Genomic DNA, 25113 nt, shown 5'->3' with positions numbered 1-25113 from the left:
GGCTGGAATGTCAGCCTCTCAGTCAGCACTGTCAGCTCTCATCCTGATTTTCCAGGGGTAACTGGGAAGACCCTGAGAGAGGAGGCAGAAGTGAAAGTCTTAACTAGGGAAATAACAAGACTTCAGACTAACAGTGTCCTTCAGTATTTAAGACAGTCTTAGTTTTCTGCATGAAGTGAAATCTCCCAAGGGCCATGCTTGCTGTATATTTCCTCTGAACAGGTGAAGAGGGTTCATGCTTAATTGAGTGCCTTTTCAAAATGGACATTTCAGTGATTGTATGTTGTTCCCTGGCCTGCTTTTGGATGTTGTTTGGTGACTGGAGTAAAGAGGGAACAGGAAAGATGATGGCAGGAGACAGGAAAGGGAAGAGAGTAGTGACTGGCTGGGGTCCTAGGTACCCAATTATCTGCAAGTGAAAGACTGGGATGAAAGAAAATCAAATAACCACCCACGGGAATCTTCATGTGCAAATATTGCCGACTGCCAAAGTCAGTTGTGAAGAGAATAGAAGGGCTGAGACATGAGGCTGCTGTCAGCCAGTCAGAGGAATATTAATACAGGGTTGACACGCCGGAACACATAGCCACACCACAACCATGTAGATCCCAGCAGTAATATATTGTCCAAAACCCCTTCACACTTCCATCACATTCTCTCATACTCATTTATAATATTAGTTATGTATGTGAGATATTTGTAAAGATATACAAATGCAGACCTCCTTTAAAAAGTAAGTATAAAGAAGAAAGCATTCTAAAATATTACAAGCAGTGGGATTATGAGTGATTATTTTTCTCTTTTTCTAACTTATCCATATTTCCCATGATTGCTGTTATAAGCATGGATTTCTATGATACTCAGCAAAACATTAAGTAAAATAATCTTTCAGGGGGCTCAGTAGGGAGAAAGAAGAAGAGGCATATGTGGAGGACAGTAGGATTTTACCAGAATAGAAAAAAAGATGTTGGAAGATGAATGAAAATCACAGAAGTGATTTTGTCAGGAAGACGGAAGGGAGAGTAGGTGGAGATTAGTAATATTTTCTCTATTTACTGTTATTTACTAGACTTGTTATAATGTGTATTACTTTTATAATTTAAAAATGCTGTAAATTTAAAATATAAAAAGAATTTATTTAGACTATATTATTTACAAGTAATGCCAGTGGAGTGTATAGTCACTTTCAGGCTGCTAACTTCTGCATATTTTTTGTTCATTGTTAAATATCATATATTTCTTGCTGCCCCACCCCCACCAAGCATCTGGAAGCTTTTATCAGCATGAAGCCAAATTGCCAACACTAAGCCAACTGTCACACCTCCAAGACCTTAATGTCATTTTCTGGGCAACAACTGGAAGTCCCATAATTGGCTTCCAGTGGTCCACCAAGGTGCTAACACAGAGCACTTCGAAACTGGACAGCAGCTTCTTTCCCAGAGTTTAATATTTATTCCTGAAGCTGCCAGGCCATCCTTATACATCACATCTCTGAAATATGGAACTGGGGCCAACAAAAGCTGTCAGTAGCTGGAGTAGTGGTATTTTTCCAGACAAAACACTGTTCTACTCTCATTGAGCTAACTGACTCTAGCAGCCTCTTGGGAACCTCTGCGGCTGAGCTTCTGGAGAGGTAGATGTAGTTTTCATTTCACAACCACTGGCCTTTTCCAGAGGCACTGTCAAGTCTGTGCTTTAATTGGCTCCTTCTGAGGAACACATGGTGAGGCCTCTCTCCTGGAACAGAAGTTACTGTCTACCTCTGTGTACCAGGATCAATTTAAAGCAAATGCTGGAGAACTATACAATCCACTAGCATTACTTGTAAATAATAGTCTCAATAAATTCTTTTTATATTTTAAATTTACTGCATTTTTAAATTATAAAAGTAATACTCATTATAACAAGTCTAGTAAATAATAGTAAATAGAGAAAACATTACTAATCTCCACCTACTCTCCCCTCCATCTTCCTGACAAAATCATTTCTTCTGTCCTTTTCTGCATTCAAACTTAAGTAGAGTTATTTTCTATTTCATATATAAATGGGGTATTATAATACCAGTTACTCTATGTTTCATTTTATTTATTATATTAAGTACATTACTGTAGGTACATGCATATAATTGATCCAGTTTTTAATAACTACATATATTCCTTTGCAGACATAATTTTCCCATTATTTTTGTATTGATAGATATTCTAGGTTATCCTCCAGTGTTGTTTCTTTTAAACAAAACAAATTATGCTACAATAAATATTCTATATTTATCCTTTCATTTTGGTTTTTATTTCCGTAGGAAAATTCCCCAGATTGGCATTTCTGGGTCAAAGGGAACACACACAATTTTCCTGCTCACTGTGGGTCTCCCCTCCAGCAGCCGTTTCCCTCCCTCCTTTTGTCTTGCTCTCCACCCTCCCACTGCCTTTCTTCAGGGGAGCCTGTGTATGTAGGCAGGAGAGCCCTGCAGTGAGAACTCATCCTTGCCAAGTGTGGATTATATCAGCTCAGTGGGGAGCAGGGTCTGCTGTGTCTTGGTTGCATTGTGTGTCTATTGCTTCTGGTTGGCCAGACTGTTTACAGTTCCCCTTGTTCATTTATTCCATGCTGAGGAATTATCCATGGTCTTCATCTGTGGCAGGAGCAGCCCAATCAGTGGGGAGGGAGGTGCTTTCAGAGAGGAAAGGCCGTTACAATGCTTTCTCACAATGCCAAATCTGCTATGTTTTTATGTCCTTTCCTTAATAGTTGGATTGAGAAAAGTTCTTTGATTCCATTCCGGTCTTCTCCCTCTATTTTCAGGGGTTTGGGGATTTTTATGAGTATACAGTCAATCAACTACAACTGATTACTTGACATGAGGATAATTAGTTGAGAAGGTAGGGGTCTTAGAGCTTAAGGATCAGTGTCACTCAACAGATGTAAACATTTTTAAACAAGTAATTTTACTTAGCCTGTTATGAGTAGTGAGCTTCCCAGGACTACATGGTTTTCATTTTTAGTCTTGCTCTTGTTTGCATGTAAAAATTCAGTCTGTCTCTCAAGACTGGAGAGGAGCAGGATTCCTCACCACACCAGGGCTAGAGAAAATATCAGAGAAACATTAAGGGAAGCCAGTGAGTATGAACAAGAGAAATGTAAGCAATGAACTGCCAAAGTAGCAAGAAGTATATGTGGTTTTTTAATCCTCAGCTGCAGGCTGCTGTGTGGGCCTGTGAGCTCTTGGACATGCTATGGAGATCTGTGATCCTCTAATTTGTATTAGAAACCCAACTGTGATTCTGTGTTCAGAATGCAAACATTAGCGAAGGCATCCTAGATGACTTCAAAATTATGAAGTCCTGTGACAGACATTTTGCTGTTGGCTTCTATAATACATGCTGCAATTTTTGCTTGGTAGCTTTGAAATGGATTTTTATGTCCTAGATTGAAAACTAAAGAAAGAAAACAAGAATAGAAGTTATTGTGATTAATTTCTAAGAAGAAATTTTAACTTTCATTTGGACATGTATAAACCTGAAGAATAAGCATTATTCTTTGTATTAATACATATTTTTTTCAGCAGCTTTTAATTTTCAGATATGTACTGATGGAGTAAAAATGATAGTTAATAATTGACTAGTTATAGTCAGTCACTATAATAGGTTTGTCTCATAACTTAGGGATTCTATAGTGTATCTTAATTGGTCTCATAGTTAATAGTAGGATAGTTATATTTTGTACTGTTTTCACTGTGATTTGAGTCTATAAAGATTATCTTTAAACAGTTTTGTCTCCTCAGTAAAAAACAAACAAACAAACAAAAAAACTTAAAGTGAAACATATTATAAGACGTTAAGCACCTGCTTCTAGCCATAATGAACCATCTGGTAGTAGACTGTTGCTCCCAGAGGGGACACCTAGAAAATCCGGATTTCCATAATCTGTTTAAAGGCATAAAAGACCTACTAATGCCAGTGCTTGAGATCTAAAACCTCAGAAAGAAGAGAAATTCATTGAGTGCCCCACATTGTGGGTTGCATTTTTCCTTGAGACATTTGCCATTTGTTAAGTATCATGTGAGGAAAAGCTAAGAACCCAAGCAAAAAGAAGCTACTGAGAGTTAAAGCTGAGCAGAACATTCTGCAGCCTGATAGAGCTGGGGAGGGGAAAAAGGGGGAATTCAAGGATACTAAATGAGCTGGGACATAGAGGTCATGATCATGGAAAGAAAAGAGACTCAGAGGAATTAGTGCAATAAATTTGAGGCATTTTCCTTACAAGTCATTCACCAATGTATAAGTAGCACAGTTGTTATTGTTTAGTCTCTAAGTCGTGACCGACTTTTTTTTTTTATCCCATGGACTGTAGCTTGCCAGGCTCCTCTGTCCATGGGATTGTCCAGGCAATAATACTGGAGTGGGTTGCCATTTCCTTCTCCAGGGGGCCTTCCCAACCCAGGGACTGAACCCACATTTCCTGCATTGGCAGGCCAATTCTTTACCTCTGAGCCACCAGAGGAGCCCAAGTAACACAGACCAAGGATTAAAAAAAGCCAAACAGAAAGCAGTGCTAAAAAGCTAAACTCATCAGAGCTAGTGCAGTCTTACTGTGCTGGGGAGGTTAAAATGGGAGTGTTGGGTCCACCAAAGTGGAAGGGGCTGAAAAACACTGATGGTTAATTTTATGTGTCTACTTGTATCACCCATTATTTTGGAGGTGTATCTGTGAGAGTGTTTCTGGAAGAGATTAGCAGTTAAATTAGTGAACTGAATAAAGTAGTTGGCCCACATCAATGTGTGACAAAACCTTATTGAGAGAAATTTAAGAAGACCTAAATAGACAGAGAGATATATCTTGTTCACAGGTGCTATGGGATTGAATGTTTGTGTCCTCCCCAAAATTTATAGTTGAAATCTAGTCCCCAGTGTGATGTATTTGGAGACAGGGTCTTTGGGAGATGATTAGGTCAGAAGGGTGGGGAAACCTTCATGAATATGATTAGTGCCCTTATAAGAAGAGGCCCGAGAGCTGAATAGCTCTCTTTCCATCATGTTAGGATATAACAAGAAGTCAGCTATCTGCAGACTGGAAGGGGGCTCTTACCAGAACACAGTCATGCTGGCACCATGATCTTGAACTTCCAGCTTCCAGAACTGTGAGAAATAAATTTCTGTTGTTTATAAACCACTTAATCTATGGCATTTTTTAAATAGCAAGTGAACTGAAAGACAATAGATTAGAACATTCATTATTATTAAGATGTTAATTCTCTTCTAATTGATCTATAGATTCAATATAATCCCAATCAGAATCCCAGGTGACCATCTTATAGAAATGATAATCTCATTTTAAAATTCACTGGAAAATATGCAGTGTCTAGAATAGCCAAAACAACTTTCAAAAAAGGAACAAAGTTGAAGGATTATCACTCCTTGTTTATTCTTTTGAATGTAAGAGTGTTTTCACAGGTGCATGGATGTGTAAAAATTTATCAAATTGACACTTTAAATATTTGCAGTTTAATGTAAATTTATACCTCAGTAGTGGAGAAGGAAATGGCAGCCCACTCCAGTGTTCTTGCCTGGGAAATCTCATGGACAGAAGAGCCTGGCAGGCTACAGTCCATGGGGCTGCAAAAGAGTCAGACAAGACTTAGTGACTAAACAACAACAATACCTCAAGAGAGCTGTTTAAAAGCTAACAGGAAAATGGTATAAAATACACTTACAAAATATTTTAAAATACCAAAAAAAGAACATAGGACGGATTGGGAAAATAAAACAAATAGTGACATAATTGATTTTAACTCATTTGTCAGTAATTATCAAAGAGTAAATAGAATACTCCAACTGAAAGACAGATTATTGTACTAGATAAAGAGTAGACATATTAAAAAGGATTATTAAAATGCTTTAATTGGTGACAGAGTTTTTCATAGCCTTCATCCTTTTAATGCATCATGCTTGTGGGTAGCCACAAGTATTTGATTTATGAGAACAATATAAATAGAAACCTTAATTAAAAAAAAGTTTTATCCCTAGCTTCACCTGAGTTGTGGTTTGAAATGAGCCTCCTTACTGGGCATGAATGGGGTTTGTAGGAGAGGTTGATATGGGCTATGATTTCCCCTTCTGATTTTATATGTAAAATATTATATATTTGTACATGTTTTTCAAAAGAGGGTCAATAGTTTTCTTCAGTATTTCATGTCCAAAGAACTATATAAGAATTATGGTTTGAAGAATGAATAAATTGAGTACTATTCTAGGTGTCTAATTTCTCAGTAGTATGTCTCTGAGATTAATTTTTAGTGAATAATTCAAATTCAGATTCAGGTAGACTCAGGTTCTCATGGTATGAATGCCAAATCAACAGGTGCAGCATCATCTGGGAACTCACTAGAAATGCAGATTCTCAGGCCCTACTGAATCAGAAACTCTGGTGGTAAGGGCCTGCAATCAGTGTTTTTAAAGGCATTTTCTAGGTGATTCTGATGTGCACTAAAGTTTGATAAACACTGGGTTAAACTGTCCTTAGAAAAGTCTATTCTGTACCCCATGCTTCTAAGCCAAATTTAGGACATTTTGATAAGGCTGCAGAATGAACAGTCTACTGTTAATAGCTTGTATTTTCCATCTTTTTATCCTCAAAGAGCCTGTATCACTCTCACATAGTGCCTTGGGTTGCACAACAACACTGAACAACATTTCAGAGTAATCTAGTGTCCAGATGAAAGTGGAATTTGGAGACACAGCGTGTAAAGTGAAAAGTGAAAGTGTTAGTTGCTTAGTCTTGTCAGACTCTTTGCGACCCTGTGAACTATAGCCTGCCTGACTCCCCTGTCCATGGAATTCTCCAGATAAGAATACTGGAGTGGGTAGCCTTTCCCTTTTCTAGGGGATCTTCCCTACCCAGGGATTGAACCCACGTCTCCTACATTGCAGACAGATTTTTTACCAGCTAAGCCACCCGGGAAGCCTACAGCATGTAAGTTCACTCAGAAATTCTAACAAAAAGGCTTTTCAAGGATGAGTCCCATTAATTCCAAGAGCCTTGGATCTCTGCTTCTTTTGAGGAGTTGGGCATTGCTTTCTCAATAGACTGAACCTCACTTTTTTCACAGCTGTGTGGCACCTTCACAAACTTCTTTTGAAGGAGTGCTCAGTATTATCATGGCTCTATTTGAAAGGTAGATTAATGAATTCACACAGCTTATGTTCTGGATACCCAAAAGGGCTGAGGTTTCAGCTATAGCAGCATAAAACTTGAGCCATCCAAAACCAGCCTCTGAAACCTTCAAATGATCATTCTGTCTGGTCCTTCTGTTGCCTGAAGCTTGATTTGTATGACACCTTACTGTTTCACTGATGAGAAATAGCACAGAGCACTCCACAGCACTTCTCATTAAAGGAGGGCAGCCAAGTGGAATTCATTCTTGGCTCTTAGTAGTTTTCAAATGAGAATTTTATTGCATATTAATGAGCACTAATTGACATTTGTGACTGGTTTTTATGGAAATCATGCATGTATAATTTGCATAATAGTACCTAAGTGCTTCTAGGTAACAGTGCAACTCTGGGAAGTTGGTGAGGGTTTTAGTATGTTGCTTTTTTTAAAATTCCCAACTCCAGTCCCTGGCAATAGTGTGGAATATTAACAGGTCTCTAAGATCCATCTGTAAAACAGTAATGACTCACAGCCCAGTTCATGTGGTTGTGCCAGTTTATACCCAAGAGTTCAAAAAGAGTCAGCAAACCACATCAGGGCAGGTCTCTGAAAGCAGGAGATGCTCCCACAGTAGTCAGGGGGATTTTCCAGCCCTTCTGTATGAATAGTTATAGTAATATCTAGATGTCCTGAGGGTTGTTCCCAGGAGTATAGTACTCCTATAGAGTTTAGAGTTTTCTAAACGTCTCTGGGTTCACATCAATGCATATATACTGATCACCTGCTAAGTATCAGGCACTGTGTTAGGTGCTAGAGCAAAACTTCGTTGTCTTGTTCCCTGTTGCATTCCTAGCTCTTAGCATAGTGACCAGGACACAGTAGTTGATCAGTCAATATTTATTGAATTATTGAACATAATAATGTTCAGTACTGTTCAGTAATGTTCAGAATGTTCAGTAATGTTCAGTACATCATAATAATGTCTCTACTATCAGGGATCTATAATTTCATCTTACAAAACCTGATTTTACATAAAATACAAAGATCGTTACTCTTCTTGTTAAAAGAAACAATGATTAAGAACTCGAGATTCTGTTAGAAACTTTATAACAAGAAAGATCAATAACCTTGATTATGTGACCCAAGTCTTCTGTATAGATGACCCTTTCTCTATTGTGGAAATGAAAGAAGCCAGTACTTATTGACAATCTAGTATATTAGTTACTTTTACAAACATCTTGGACATCATATGACTTAATCATCAACAAAACCTATGAGGTATAGATAGTATTACCTCATTTCACCGAGGAGGCAGCTGAAGAATAGAAGTTAAGTGACTAACTTAAGGCACCATAGATAGAAAATGATAGAGCTGAGATTTAAATTCAGCCTTGGCTTTGTTCACTGCAGTATCACTCATTATACCAAGTAGTCCAAGGATGTGTGAAATGAAGCCAAACTCCAGTACTGAGATGGAGGCTCAGTTGGCCCAGGGACGCTGGGGTGTGCCCTGCATTCAGTTGACCTACTGTTTACAGCAAACCTGGTACTTACAGCAGTGTTTTTCAGATCCTATGGGGGACCTACTCCAATAGCCAGTCTGATTCATTTTAATTCTACCAAGAAGCCAGAAATGTTTAAACACTGTAAGCAAAGGGAAAAATCAGGTTTACTAGAAGAAAATTTACAAGTTAATATCAAATTTAAAAGTTGAGTATGTTCTTCTGTAATCTGGAGTAAAAATGTTCTCCAGATTGTGGAAAAATCACTGGCTATGAGCTAGGAAGCCCTGGAGAGGAGGAGCTTTAGAACACAGGGATTAGGAAAGAATGGTGGTGTAGTCCAAGAATTCATACAGAGCCCCATGATCCAAAAGCTTTGTTTCCTCTAAGTTTCACATTACAGTGGTGAATCAAGTGCACTCTTCTTCCTCCCATCCTGTCTACCTCCCACCTCTGCCAAGGACATCCAGTGATTCCCTTCTGCTTCTAAAGCCCCCTAAGAGGGATGTATTTGAAGCAGCTGTCTCTTCTCCCTTTGTTCTTCCCTCTGGTGAATCAAGATTCCCTGCATGGCCCTGCTTCAGGGTCCTAGGGATGATTACTCAGAAACCATGCAAGTATGCGGAAAACTTAATTGGAGGCACTTCAAAGGCTTCACAAGGGAACTTTTATCATCTCACCCTCTTTTATAAGGCAAATCTGTGAAGCAGATTAATTCAGTTATTTTACACTTGGGGGGAGAAAATGCACGTTCCCAGACTTATCCTGTCCCAGGAGAATAGTCTTTCCTCTTCCACATTGTTCCTTTTCTCTCTCAGACTTCCTCCACAAATGTCTACCATCCTAGAGCTGTTATCCCTGTGGCCCAGCCTCTCCAATTGCCTACACTGGTCCTGCACACATTCTGTGTATTCAAATCAAACTTGCCTTCCTTCTGGTCACCATTCCCATCTGGCACTCCCCATATACACACATACTCTCCATCTTCCCTTCCCCAAGTCCAGGCCTTTGCTCAGATGTTCCATATACATGAAAGGCTAACCGTAGCTTCCTTTAAAGTCCTTTAGCTCAGTTGGTAAAGAATCCGCCTACAATGCAGGAGACCCTGGTTCAATTCCTAGGTCGGGAAGATCCATTGGAAAAGAGATGGGCTACCCACCCCAGTATTCTTGGGCTTCCCTTGTGGCTCAGTTGGTAAAGAATCTGCCTGCAATGTGGGAGACCTGGGTTTGATCCCTGGGTTGGGAAGATCCTCTGGAGAAGGGAAAGGCTACCCACTCCAGTATTCTGGTCTAGAGAATTCCATGGGCTGTATAGTCCATGGGGTCGCAGAGAGTCAGACATGACTGAGCAACTTTCACTTCCACTTTCAAAGTAATATAGAAAAAGCTCTGAAGTTGGGAGACCAGAGCTCTGTTCCTACACTCACAAGGTGATCCTGAACCTCCCAACCTCTGTGAAGCACTTTTCTGGCCCATAAAATGAAGAGATTGGACTTTATTATGTCTAAGATTGCTTTCAGCTCCAGCCTTCTTTCCCTGACTGAACTGTCTATTCACATACATGGAATATTTTCCCACGCTGATCTCATGTTCATGCTCTCTTAGAATTTACAACTGTGAGCCATCTTCCATGTTGTAGATCTGTGTGGCGTGTGATCTTTAGGAGAGCTTTAATCACTTCTGCCCTGCTTGTACCTGCCTGTTGTCCTCATGAAGAGCAGTGTATGTTCAGGAAATAGAAATGAATTTTACTGTTAATGTAAGTTACCTGTATTCAGCATGTTTGTAAATCTGCTAGCAGAACGCAATACAGTGCAATAAAAAACAGTTAAAATGCATTTTGCATTTATAGTTATCCATGTGTCTGCTGCCTACATTAACATAGTTAATGGGGAGGCACTTCAGACAATATTAGCATCAGAAGGTTAGCATCAGAAGGAACGTTAGTAAATATCTAGTACAATACTATTGGGGCTTCTTTGGAGGCTCAGTGGTAAAGGATCCACCTGCCAGTGCATGTTCATGGGTTTGATTCCTGGTTCAGGAAGATCCCCTGGAGTAGGAAATGGCAACCCACTCCAGTATTCTTGCCTGGGAAATCCCATGGACAGAGGAGCCCGGCGGGGCTATATAGTCCATGGAGTTGCAAAAGAGTAGGTCACTGCTTAGGGAGTAAACCACATATTGACTAAACAACAACAGTGCTCTTGGTGGTGATTTGAATAGATACATTTTTTTATTAATTTGCATGTGGTTCTTTCTGACTTACCTCTTATTGGGTAATCTGAGACTGAGATACTTCAAACAAAATATCTATTGTTCACATTGGGTGGAAACATCATTACTTCAATTGTCCCTTCTCCTGTTTTTAATATAAAGCATGTAATGGGTTGAAAATGAAGAGGTAATGAAAATCTGGACAAAAGGAAATTAGTCATAGGATAATAAAAATGAGCCAGAAATGCCTAACATTGCACAGTTGCTGTAAGTGAACCACATATTTGATTCCAAGCATCCCAGCAGCCAAAAGAGAAAGAAACATACTATTCATGACATTAAAATGTTCCAGAAAAAGATAACTTTTCCTGGTATTTGAAAGAAAGAGAAATTTAAACCATCTGTCCTCATGGAGGAGCCACCAAGTCAATGTCATCGACCGCACCTTTAATATTTTACTAATACCTATAATGCTAAATTCGTTTATGCAATAATCATTTATTGTGTGCCTTCTATGTGCCATATATGTTTTACTGTATTACAGTTATTTTTTTGTTACTGTTCAGTCGCTTAGTCGTTTGTGGCTCTTTGCAACCCCGTGGACTGCAGCACGCCAGGGTCCCCTGTCCTTCACCATCTCCCGGAGCTTGCTCAAATTCATGTCCATTGAGTCAGTGATACCATCCAACCATCTCGTCCTCTGTCATCACCTTCTCCTGCCTTCAATCTTTCCCAGCATCAGGGTCTTTTCAAGTGAGTTGGCTCTTTGCATCAGGTGGCCAAGGTATTAGAGCTGCAGCATCAGTCCTTCCAATGAATATTCAGGGATGATTTCCTTTAGGATTGACTGGTTGATCTCCTTGCAGACCAAGGGACTCTCAAGAGTCTTCTCCAACACAACAGTTTGAAAGCATCAATTCTTTGGCTCTCAGCCTTCTTTATGGTCCAACTCTGACACTGGAAAAACTATAGCTTTGACTAGATGGACCTTTGTTAGCAAAGTATGTCTGTGCTTTTTTATACACTGTCTAGGTTTGTCATAGCTTTTTTTCCCCAAGGAGCAAGGGTCTTTTAATTTCATGGCTGCAGTCACCATCTGCAGTGATTTTGGAGCCCAAGAAAATAGTCTGTCATGGTTTCCATTGTTTCCCCATCTATATGTCATGAAGTGATGGGACCAGATACCATGATCTTACTTTTTTAAATGTTGAGTTTTAAACCAGCTTTTTCACTCTTTTCTTTCACCTTCATCAAGAGGCTCTTTAGTTCCTCTTTGCTTTCTGCCATAAGGGTCGTTTGCATATCTGAGGTTATCAGTGATTCTCCTGGCAATCTTGATTCCAGCTTGTGATTTATCCAGCCCTGCATTTCACATGATGTACTGTGCATATAAATTAAATAAACAGGGTGACAACATGCAGCCTTGACATACTCCTTTCCCAATTTGGAATCAGTTTGTTGTTCCATGTTCGATTCTAACTTGCTTCTTGACCTGCAGACAGATTTCTTAGGAGGCAGGTAAGGTGATCTGGTATTCCCCATCTCTTTAAGAATTTTCCACAGTTTGTGGTGATTCACACAGTCAAAGGCTTTAGTGTGGTCAACGAAGCAGAAGTAAATGTTTTTCTGGAATTCTCTTTTCCAAAGACCCAATGGATTTTTCTTTTTGATACTTAAATTATCTTGTCATTAACAGGAAACCTGTTGACTCCTGCATCCATTTGACATGATTCTGTAGTCTCTGTAGTCTGACAATTTATTTTCTAGCATGACAAAATATCCCAGTTTCATCTCGGGTATTTCCAGTTCTGTAATTTAAACTAACAATTTCACTAAAGAAAACCGATTCCTTTTTACTGAAAGTGTTTTGAGAGACTGCAGTCTGGGCACTTGGAGGGCTTATTGTTACAGATTGTACTTATTTCTGAACTTTGGTTGACAAACTGGGAAATATGAATATTTTAGGAAAAGAACAATTTGATTCCACAGTGATATTTCCCATTTAAATAATAAATGGAAAGATTTTACTTTTTTTATATGCTTATCTTTTTTCTCCTACTTTGAAAATGTTAGTTTCCAGTGACATGAACATAATTACTTTTTTGCTTTATCTAGTAGATAGATGTGTCTGTATGTATATGTATGTATATCCATCTCTATAAAATAGGAACAATATCCAATACTCACTTCATGTTGTCTAAGATTTCTTTGTGGTTATTTTTTGTCCTTTGATATATAATCAAAATACTCTTCTTTAAATTAATTCTGGGCTCCCCTGGTGGCTCAGATGGTAAAGAATCTGCCTACAGGAGACCTATGTTCGATCGCTGGGTTGGGAAGATCTCCTGCAGAAGGAAATGTCTACCCACTACAGTATTCTTGCCTGAAGAATTCTACGGACAAAGGAGCATGGCAGCTACAGTCCATAATGTCACAAAGAGTTAGGACATGACTGAGCAACTTAACACTTTCAAATTAACTCTTCTTTATGTGGTTATATCATCAACTTGTTGATAGTTAGGTTAATTTGTTTCAGTTTGTTTCCTAAGTTTAGACATCGATTTTCTTTTTTCAATTTTGTTTTTAAATTAAGTAAACTATTTATATGGTTTCAGAGTCAAAGCTATAAATATTGGGAGATCTATTTTGCCTCTCTGTCTTCCTTGTTGTTCTTTTCCTTCTCTTATAGGTAATGCTGGTAATGCTTTTATTTTTTCCATTGTTTCTTTTTGAAAATGAGCCAAATGACCTAAATGAGTTTCATCTCCTTTCTTACATAAAAAGCAGTATACTATATACATTTTGTTGCATCTTCCTTTTTTAAAATAATGTGGTTTGGAAATCATAGTATATAGAAATTTACTCATTCTTTTTATAAAGAATTGAGCTATTATTCATTTTTATAAACCAAGTATTATTTGTAGAAAAGTAATAGGATGATTTTCTCAGGTGAGGGGGTACTAGAATGAGACAGGTAGATTGGAATGAATATGCCAAGGTATTAATGCATAATTTTGCATGCTTATTATTTTCTTCCATGTACTTTTCTGAGTTTCAAAACTGTCAATTAAAGAATAATTTTAAATACAACTTCACACCAGAGCAACAAAGGAAAATACTCAGGAATCACTGAGCTATAAACATTTAATGGAATTAGATCAAAGAGGGACAGTTTAGGTGAGCATGTACATGGGAAGCTTCTATAGGTGGTAGTTGTTTTTGTTGAGTCGCTAAGTCATGTCTGAGTCTTTGCTTCTCTGTCCTTTACTATTTCCCAGAGTTTGCTCAAAAACTCCTGTCCGCTGAGTTGGTGATGCCGTCCAACCATCTCATTCACTGTTGTCCCCTTTTCCTCCTGCCCTCAATCTTTCCCAGCATTAGGGTCTTTTCCAATGAGTCATCTCTTTGCATCAGGTTGCCAAAGTACTGGAGTTTCAAGTCTGCATCAGTCCTTCCAATGAATATTTAGAGTTAAATTCTTTTAGAACTGACTGCTTTGATCTCCTTGCAGTCCAAGGGACTCTGAAGAGTCTTCTCCAACACCACAATTCAAAAGCATTGATTGTTTGGTGCTCAGCCTTCTATATAGTCCAACTCTCACATCTGTACACAACTACTCGAAAAGCCATAGTTTTGACTAGATGGACCTTTGTTAGCAAAGTGATGTCTCTGCTTTTAATCCGCTGTCTAGGTTTATCACAGCTTTCCTTTCAAGGAATCACAGGCTGGAATCAAGATTATGGAAAGAAATATCAACAACCCCTGTTATGTAGATGATACCACTCTAATGGCAGAAAGAGGAGAGCGAAAAAGCTGGCTTAAAATTCAACATTCAAAAAAATATATGATAGAAATGGGCCTAAACAGAGAGCTCTCAGTACTCTATGACAGTTACCTAAGGTATGAGAAATTGCAGAAGAAAATGGAAGATGCATATCCTCCCCTAATTTAGTTTGCCTAACTGATTATTATTGATGACTCTGCATAGAGCCATTCTTTTATCATCAAAACCACTCATCCCCTGCAATAACAAGAGGGAGGTTAACGTGGAAAGCTCTCATAATTTTCACAATAGAATTAGACTTTAATTTTTTTAGGTTTATGTAGCCAAACCTGACATTCTCATTTAAAATTGTTTAACTCCTCTGGCATTCCCAAACTCTTGCCCTGATCTGCCTTTTCCTCCATTGTTTTTAATATCTTCTAAATTCTATGTATATATGTATCATGTCCACTGATTACTGTTTGATTCCTCTATTGTAATATAAATTCTCTAAAGACAGAAATCCTTTTTTTTGTTGTTGTTGTTCACCAGTGTATTCAGGAGCCTAGAATGGTACCAGTCATGTTGTTAGTACTCTTAAAAGATTTATTAAGTGAATGGATATTGGAAGCAGTGGAGTTTTGGAGAAAAAGGGAATGTGTAACCATGAAGTTTGGCATTTATGTATTCATCATCCCCTTATACATTAATATGGCCCTGGACACCTTTATAGTTCAGCTTCATTGTTTGTAATGCAGATATCAACTGAACTGTCAATGAGAATATGAACCAAGGCAGTTGTTTTTGAACAATGAAAGGATATAGGTGATTGATACAAATGTAAAGAATTCAGTATGTGTGTGTTTTTCTAATAGGCACATGCTTATTAGCATAACTTAAAAAATTAAGAAACGCAATTCTTTTTCATTTGCCCACACACTCACCATTTCCATCACCCTTTATTCCAGATATGCATGTGGTATCATTTTCCTTCAGCCTTAAGGACTTCCTCTAACACTTCTTGTAGTGCATGTCACTCAGATTTTCTTTTTCTGAAATTATCTTTATTTTACCTTCATTTCCTGAAGACATTTTCACTGGGTATTGTATTCTGGATTGACTTTTAAGATGTCATTCCATTCTCTTCTGGTTTACATAATTTCAAATTAGAAATCTGTTGTCAGCATTACTATTGTTCCTCTATACAAAATCTGTCTGCATCAAAGATTTTTATCTTTATCATTGGTTTTCAGTAATTTCATTGTAATGTGTCTTGGTGTATGTGTGTTTGGGTGTTTCAGTGTTTCTTCTGACTGAGGTTGATTGAGCTTCTTGAATCTGTATGTTTACTCTTTTCATTAAATGTTTAAAAAGTGTGGTAATTATTACTTTCAAATATTTCCCCTCTTTTTTTTCCCAGAGCTCCAATTATATGTATGTTAGACCACTTGCTGTTGTTCGCTATGTCACTGAGGCTATATCCATATTTATCAATTATATACTTCATTTTGGATAATTTCTTTTGTTTTTAAGCTAACCAGTATTTTATTTTTGCAGTGTTTAATCTACTGTATTTTCAATTTTACAACTGTGTTTTAATCTCTAGAATCCTATTTGGCTATTTTTGATATTCTCCATTTCTCTTTTCATTTTGTTTATGTTCTGTTTTGTGTCTTTGAGCATATTTATAATAGTTTCTTTAAGGTCCTTGTGTGTCAATTATATCATTTCTATTATTCCTGTATGTTTTTATTGAACTTTTAAAAATGTATTGTTATAGTGTCTTTTTTGTTTTTTTTTTTTGCTTCTTTGCATGCCTGGTAATATTTTACTGATTATGGACATTTTGAATTTTATGCTATTGAGCGCTGGGTCTTGTAGTCTTTTAATGAGCATTGGGTTTTATTCTAGATTGCAGTTAAGTTTTTTGCAGATAAATTTGATTCTTTTTAATACTTACTTTTAAACATTATGAGGGAAGGTCTAGAGTAGTTTCTAGTCTCTGGTTTATTCGCTCCATTTTTTTCTGGGAATTGTATCTAATATCCTGTATATCATGAGATCTTTCCACTCTGGTTGGTGGGAACACAAAGTATTTTCAGCCATGTGTGAACTCCAGGAATTGTTCAGCTACTGTCTATCAGTGGTTCTTTCTTTCATTTCCAATAGTTTCCTCTCATTTTTGCCTAGATCAATACTCAGAAAAAGACTGAGAGAGTCCCCAGCAGATTTCCAAAGCACTCTCTCTCTTGGTATCTCCCTCTTCTTTATTACTCTGCCTCATAAATTTGTTTGCCTTGATGTCCCCAACTCCAGTCTATTCTCCTTACCTTAGCAAGACTTCTAGGCTCTCTTTGAGTTTCCCTTCTTGTGCCATGGCCTGGAAACTTTCTCCAGACAGTAACTTGGGGTCAGTTATAGTCATTGGGATAATGTTTATTTATATTTCATTTTCTGTTAGTCAGTTGTAGGTTCACCTCATTTGTTTCCCAACGTCCTGTGAAATCTGTTATCTAATATCTGAAGAGAGCTTTTTGGATATTTTGTCTGGTTTTTGAGTTGGTTGTAGCAGGAGGGCAATTCCAATAGCAGTTACTTCTTCATGAACAGAAGCAGAAGTTCTACCAGTTGCAAAACAACTTTTTAAAGGACAGTAATTGTAGGACTAGTTTTTTAATAGCCAGAAATAATGTGCAAAAGGATAGGGCAGATTTTTGTGGAAAGATATGGGGGCTGTTGTGGAGAAGGAAATGCCAACCCACTTCAGTATTCCTGCCTGGAGAATCCCATGGACAGAGGAACCTGGTGGGCTACAGTCCATGGGGTCTCAAAGAGTTGGGCACAACTGAGTGACTAATATACACACACATGTGGGGGCTGTTGAGAGTTGTAAACCTATAAAGGACTGTCTTGCTCTTGGGAGCAGCATAGCTGATGCAGTGCCTATTTTCCTAATGACTGGGCAGGATTCCACATTCTGTCAAATAAATTGAAAGTCCTGCCATGGTCTTGTATCTGCTACCATCTGTGAATGAGACAGTTTACCTCTATAGACTTAGTGGGAGAGGCAGGAGAGGGGGTTGTTCTTGGAGGAGCCTGGCACACATTTCTCTTTGTGCCTTGGATTCTTTTTATCTGTTTTGTAGTCAGATGCCTTACTGTTATCGCCTCTGACACACTACTTCCCACCCACTTTCCCAATCACTCAATACGTTTTTGGAATCATTCAACTCTGTTCTTTCAGTGTCTAAGCCATTCACTGTTTCACCAGCTCCTCATGTGTGAATCTTTGTGAATGTGTGCTAATGTTGAAATTGAAAGCCTGCCTCATGGTGGAGCCTAGTATCATGATTTATAAAGCTCCTACACTGGATAGCCATTGACTGTAGGGGGGCCTAGCACTCAAGTTGCCATGCCATTGTGTTAGTCTGTCCGCTTTTAGAATGTACTCAGAAATCTGTTCAAATGGACAGTTCCATCATGTTCACAAAGTCTCCCAAGGATGATGTGGGCTTAAGGTTGTTATTCCTCCTGAGATCCACAGTGTTGACCATGGTTTCTCTATCTTAGCATTATTGACATTTGGGAGTAGATAAGTCTTTGTTATTTGGACCATTCTGTGAATTGTAAGATGTTTAGCAGCATCCTTGGCTTCTACCTACTAGATGTCACTAGCACCCTCCTCTGTTTTGACAACCACATCTGCCAGATGTCCTCTGGAGGTGCAAAATTGCCCTAGTTGAGAGTCACTGGTATACACATGCTATCGTGCGCCACACTCCAGAGAACCCATAGATATGAAACTCTAGGAACTAAACATGAAGAAACTTAATAGGACATTGGTGTCCTCTTGGGTGAGCTCAGTCCAGGGTGTCTGCCCCATCCAGGGTGTATACCAGGAGGACACTGACCTTGCAATATAAACACGAGGATTTGAGTCCTATCTCTGCAGATTTGGAGCAAGTTTCTCCACTTTTCTGCTCTTAAGTTTCCTTTTGTGAAAATGAGGAAAGGTCTTGTTTACTTCACATGACACAGTTGTGAGAGCAAAATGAGGTTTTATGTATAAACACACATCTATATGATATAAGGATACACAAACAAGGACTTAATAATGGTTCAAATATAAGTGTACTTATTTGCAAATATGATTAAAAGGGTGATATAGGAGAAATGTCTCTTTCAATCCATCATGCAGTATAGTCTTTCCTGTGGCTTCTAATATTGTTCTATGCTAGAAGACATAGTAGGGGATGTCTAGCTTTTAAGAAAAAGAAGAAAATTGTCTTTTTAGTGGTTAAAATTTCAATTAAAATATATTTTAATATATTTCAATTTAAAATAAATTGAAATAATATTTCAATTTAAAATATAAATTAGCATGCAAATAGTCATGTTTTTATATATACTTCTTAATTTTCCATTCAGTAATCTGACCAGTCTGCACAAGAATTTAAATGTCTTGACAGAAGGTAGTGGCTTTTAGTTCTCTTGGGATTTCATTGTAATGAGCCTGGTAAATAATTCAGGAATATATGAGAGGCCAATATATGGGCAGCACCTGGTGCTATATTGTTCTGTCTAAGTATGCAGAATCCAAAGATGGCATTCTACACCTGTCACTATTATTCTGTCTTAAACACAAGTCCTATATTCAGTGGCTATTGAAATAATTGATTTTTTCCTCTTCCAATTTTCCTCCATAGTAAAAGAAAAATGTGCTAAGCTGTCCCAGAAACACAAACCAGAAGTGGCATCCTCTTTAAATTTCTACTGGTAAAATTTCAAATCTGTTTTTCTTAAGAGATAGGTGCTTTAAAGAATTGGGGACATGTCTGCCTTTTCTGCTGGGATTAATTTGAGCCTCTCTGCATTTCTACTTTTGTTCTGAAAAGTAGAGCTTGTTTTTAGATAACAGTGTTCATATTGTAGTCATCTTCTGAGAAAAGATGGTTACTCGCTCACTCTGTGGGAATTTTTAGAACCCTCAGTTTCTCTCCCTACTACCCGAGTAGCCTTTCTAGTAGTCTGACAGTTTTAAAAACAAATGAGTAAAAAACTCTTGATAAAGTGTTTGCATATCCTTCTGAGATTTCATCTGACTAGACATAGAATGTTCCTCCATTTGCTGAGCGAGTAAGAGATCACAGGACCAACCAACAGACAATGTGTGCAGACACTATGGGGCACCTGAGCCCACTGTCAGCCAGGACCAGACAGAGCTTAATCCCTGAGATGCATAGAAAGATCTTGGAAGGCCACGGGGGCGTTCCTAGTAAGGAAAAAAAGGAAGATGTGCTCACATATGTAAACTAAAATTTTTGTAGTGCTGGGCCATGAAAAGATCTGAAGAGGGACTGTAGAGCTTTATATCTATAAATTGTTAGATATGCTTTATCTTTGTTTTTAAAGTATTGTTTATTAAAGAGGTTTTGAAATATATTCATTTAAATATATATTGTATTTTAAACTTTTGTTATATATAAGAATGTATTGTGTATAATTATGTATAATAAAAATATGCTTCCCTGGTGGCTCAGATGGTAAAGAATCTGCCTGCAATGCAGGAGACCCAGGTTCAATCCCTGGATAAGGAAGATTCCCTGGAGAAGGGGATGGCCACCCACTCCAGTATTCTTGCCTGGGAAATTCCATGGACAGAGGAGCCTGGTAGATTACAGTCCATGGGGTTGCAGAGTCGGACACAGCTGAGCGACTTTTACTCGCTCACTCGCCTAAACCTTTGTTATATATAAGAATGTATTATGTATAACTATATCTAATAAAAATATATCTATTATAGTTAAATGTATAAAATACTTTAAAACCTCTGTAATAATCCATTTACATATATGTATGTTTTTGTGTTAGAGTAAATTATATGTATATAAATAAAACATTTATTTATTAACAGGTTTAATTGCTTTCCTTTCCTTCAGGACCTGTGTGAGAGTACTTGGAGCAGTGACTGCCATCTGGTGGCAAGCTAGAATCATCACTTTGTGTGACCTAATGGTTACTAAGATGTCCACTCTTGACTCATGTGGTCTGCATTGGCAGCAGGGGACCAGGAGAGCCTGGAAGGTGTCTGATATAGGAGCCTAGTGAAATAACTCTCCGCTTCCACCTGAATGGATTGTTCATCCCAGATTCTGAGCCAGGATCCACCTCCAAAATGGTGCCTCTGAAGAAAAGATCTGAGTTGCTGTTGTGTTTTAGTCAGAGATCTGCTGGTTACCTACCAGTGGGTAACCAAGACTGTGAATAGGCACATACCAAGAGGGGCATATGATGACATGGAGCCTGAAATAAACTGCTCTGAATTGTGTGACGGTTTTCCTGGTCAGGAGCTGGAACGTAGACCCCTTCATGATCTCTGCAGAACTACAATTGTAAGTGAGCAGCCATGGGGTGTCGGGGCTGCTGCTTAGATATACATGTTGTTGTTGTTATTGTTGTTAATGATAATGGTGGTGGAGGGGGAAGGGGTAAATGTTTATGCAGGACATCTGTGTCCCGACTCTGGCGGTGATGGGGCAGTTCATGTTTGAGCTATAGAAGAGCTTCATTTCTAACAGCTTCTCTTCATTCTGTTCTCAGACCTCTTCCCACCACAGCAGTAAGACCATTTCTTCATTATCTCCTGCCCTCTTGGGTATTGTTTGGACTTTCCTAAGCTGTGGACTTCTCCTCATAGCCTTCTTTCTTGGCTTCACAATTCGCTGCAGGAAGAACAGGTAAGCAGCCTATGCCTAGTTTCTCATCTCTCATCACCTGAAACATAAAACCCAGAGTGTTGGTGTCCTTTGGCACCATGAACTGCTGGCTGGTGTCAGAAAATCTTCTGTTCTACTGTGACATTAAGCTATGTGAGATGCTCCCCCTGACGGAGGCCTAGCCTTGCAGTACAGATCCGTCTTGAGAAGGTGAAAGATCTTCCCAGTATTGTGCTAACTACAACGACATCCAAAAAAGCGAATGAAGGGTTTCTCTTCATGAAGGAAGGTGAGATCCTTCTGAGAAGATGTATTTGTGTTAAAAACAGAGATCATGTAAAGAAATATTCCAAAGCAACATTTAAGTTTATGGCAGCAGAATTGGAACCAGTCTGGGTAAGCTAAGATTCTGCAAAAATAGTGAAGCCCTACTCCTGGCTATTCTGCTAGACAATTGTGACTAGTTGGGAAGTCACTGGTTCCTCCAAGTAAGTGTGTATGGCACCCAGGACTGACAAAAGGGACCTGAAGAGTCTTTCCTTCACTGCCATCCAGTCGTTCCCTCAGGACCCACCCCATCTCTCCCGTTCTGTACTGTCATTCTGCTCTAGCTGTCCCAGGCTGCCTCCTGAGAAGCCTTGCTCCAGCCCTGTCTCCCTGGCCCACAGGCCATTTCTGGATGGATCCTGTTGTCAGATTTCAACAACTCCCTCAGAGATGCCAAGCTCATCTGGCTCCATACCAGCCTGACATTTTGTGGTAATCAGTGTGTTTTGCTCCATTGCCTGGGCTTGGCACTCAGATGAGGGTCATTTAGTCGGATTTGTCTGTAAGCATTTGGGGTGCCTCTGGCTATCTGAGGCATGAAGGATGTGAAACTGTTAGGCAGCAGTGGCTTGATCTGCTGGGTCAACCTCAGCATGGCCATGAGGCATGGCACTCAGCCCTGGGGATACCCCTGAAGTTTCCCCAGCCACTTTTCACTCTATTCCTTAGATACATTAAACCTGCTCTCATCTTAAGGCCTTTGACTTACTGTCCCTTTACTGTTCCCACTGCCCAAGAGTCTTCTCCAGATCTTCCCATGACTAGTTCCTTCTCATCTGATAGGTCTTGACTCAAACATCATCTCTTCAGAGAAGACTTCCCTGATCATCCTATCTAAGGTTACCTCTTTATAGAGGTAAAGAGAGCTGGCCACCCAGCCTCTACACCTCATGCCATATCCTATCACTCATTTATTTTCTCCACAGCGAGTCTCACTCTCTGACAGTACCATGTTTGTCAATTTACCTGTTTATTGTCTGTATCACCCACCAGAATGTAAAATCCATGAAAACAGGAACCTTCTCTGTCATGTTCACCACTGTCTCCAGTACTTAGAACAGACACAAACATAAAGAATGCTCAGTATATATGCTTTTGCTTCCTTGATGGCTCAGTGGTTAAGAATCTGTCTGCCAGTAAAGGAGACATGGGTTCAATCCTTGGGTCAAGAAGATCACCTGAAGAAGGAAATGGCAACCCACTCCAGTTTTCTTGCCTGGGAGATTCCATGGACAGGGGAAACTAACAGCATATAATTCATGGGGTTGCAAAAGAGTCAGACACAACTGAGAGACTAAACAACAACAAAATATGCTTTCAGTCATCCTGGAAGGAAGGAGGTTTAAATCCCAGCAGTGTCTGCTGCCAAGAAAATGACTAGGAAAATCACACATTTCAAGGTTAGAAAACTATGGAGTATTCTGTTTTCAGCTGCAACATATTTCTGTAATGCAAATTAATGCCTAGTTGGCAAATAAGAAAATAACATCATTGGTTCATATGTAATTTTTCCCCCAGAAAATCAATAGTTTAAAGCATTGAGGGCCAATTTTTCTTAAGTTAAAGAAGGAAGCCTTAAGTTAAGAATACTGTGGCAGTGCAAGAAGTGGATGGTTTAATGACTTCAAGAAGTGGTATTCTACCTTACAATGTGACCCTATCTGATGAAGTCGTGGGAGCAGATAAGACATGGAAAAGACATTTCTCTTGTTTTTAAAAACAATGTGCTGTTGAAGAGAACATAGATTCAAAATAGGTTTTGATGACAATGTTATCTATTGGAGGTAAGTGCCCTTAAAAACCCATCTCTTGCAGATTTAAGGCTATAAAAATTGACTGTGATCCTGGGTACAAGTGGTAGTGGACATCTACTGAGTACTAACATTTTAATTGAGATAATTATTATTTTTTAGTATTCTGGTTACAAAGTTAAATGTGTTTCAAATGTTGTGGTCCCATACTATTTTTCCCATAACCCATTATTTTTATATACAGTTTTGTGGAACGCAAGGTTTTTTTAAGAAGCATTTATATGTCCTGTTAAAATAGGAACACTTATAAACAGTGTTATGCTAGAAGCACCTATATTTCTTTCATTCTGTTGAAGGTTTTGTTGCCCGTCTTGCTTTCAGTGGGAGCATGACTTGGCATAAAGAATAAAATATTAAGAGACACTGTGAATAAAAACACATTTCACAATTAAGTAGCTTACAAGGTCAGACAGGGAAAGATAAAATAACCCAGTTTCAAGAGCACTTTCTTAAATAGCAAAATTTGTTCAGAGGTGCAGCATCACAGTTAGATGTCTCATTTCATTCCATTTCTGTGGTCTCTAAATTTCTGCCTGTGATTCTGTGTGTGCCAGATTAAGAAAAACATTTTAATAAAATAAAAATAGTAATGTTCAAATTCTGTCACTGATATTGCATTTTTATAACATTTTTAAATGTAGTCTACAAGAGAAAATCAGTAAAGATATAGAAGACTTGAACAATCCCATTAACCAACTGGACCTAATTGACATTTGTATAATCCTACACCCAACAGCAGCAGAATACACATTCTTTTCAAGTACATATGGAACATTTACCAAGATAGATCATCTTCTGGGCCATAAAAAAAGGTCTTATTAAATTTAAAAAGATTCAAATCACAAAGAGTGTGTTCTCTGACCCACAATGGAATTAAACTAGAAATCAATAACAGAGAAACCTCTGGAATATTCTGAAATATTTGAAAACTAAATGTTGTTGTTTAAACGCTAAGTCATGTCCAGCTCTTTTGTTAGCACTTTAAAATAACCCATGATCAATAAATAAATAAAGTAAAATAACCCATGATCAAAGACAAAATCAGAAAGGAAACTAGAAAGTATTTTCAACTGAATGAAAGTGAAAACACAACATGTCAAAATTTGTCAGATGCCATTAAAGTAATACTTTAGGGGAAATAAGAGCAGTAAACTCCATGTTACAAGAAGAAAGATCCACCTTACAGAACAGAAAAAAAGGGCGAATGAGTCCCAAAATAAGCAGAGGAAAGGAATAATAAAGATCAGGATGGAAATTGATCAAAGAAAAAACAGTGAAACCAAAAGCTCTTTATGAGGATCAATAAGATTGACCATACTTCTAGATCAGGAAAAAAAGATTAATTACCAAGTAAGGAAGAGAGAGCTATCATCACTAAAGATTCTATACATATTAGAAGGATAATAAGTTACTGTCATGAACAACTATGGTAGGCAGACTCTAAAACATTCTCTGATATGACCTACCTCCTAGTTGTCATACTCTTGTAAAATCCCTTCTCCTTGTGTGTGGACTGGACTTGTTGATTTGCTTATTAATCACTTGGAATAAGGTTACAAAAAGGGTATGGGATCCCTTTCATTCTTTCTCTTACACACTCTGAGGAAATACACCTTCCATTTTGTG

At 38.4% G+C, this 25113-nt stretch overlaps 1 protein-coding gene across 2 annotated transcripts in view; it reads left to right on the top strand.

Moving 5' to 3' along the window:
- Positions 1 to 25113, top strand: part of GPR156 (G protein-coupled receptor 156) — a 107582-nt gene that overhangs the window by 5781 nt on the left and 76688 nt on the right. The window contains exons 2-4 of one of the 2 annotated variants that reach the window (XM_070466026.1): positions 19340 to 19409; positions 20573 to 21025; positions 21234 to 21370. In XM_070466026.1, coding sequence (XP_070322127.1) covers positions 20930 to 21025; positions 21234 to 21370 — 233 coding nt within the window. In that variant the 5' untranslated portion in view covers positions 19340 to 19409; positions 20573 to 20929. The remainder of the gene's footprint in view (positions 1 to 19339; positions 19410 to 20572; positions 21026 to 21233; positions 21371 to 25113) is intronic. The other variant, XM_070466025.1, reaches the window with a different exon arrangement.

The sequence above is a fragment of the Odocoileus virginianus genome, chromosome 4 (genome assembly GCF_023699985.2).
Source record: "Odocoileus virginianus isolate 20LAN1187 ecotype Illinois chromosome 4, Ovbor_1.2, whole genome shotgun sequence".
In the NCBI taxonomy this organism is placed as follows: Eukaryota; Metazoa; Chordata; class Mammalia; order Artiodactyla; family Cervidae; genus Odocoileus; species Odocoileus virginianus.
The sequence above is the reverse complement of the archived record's forward strand: the minus strand, read 5'-3'. Positions and strand labels throughout refer to the sequence as shown.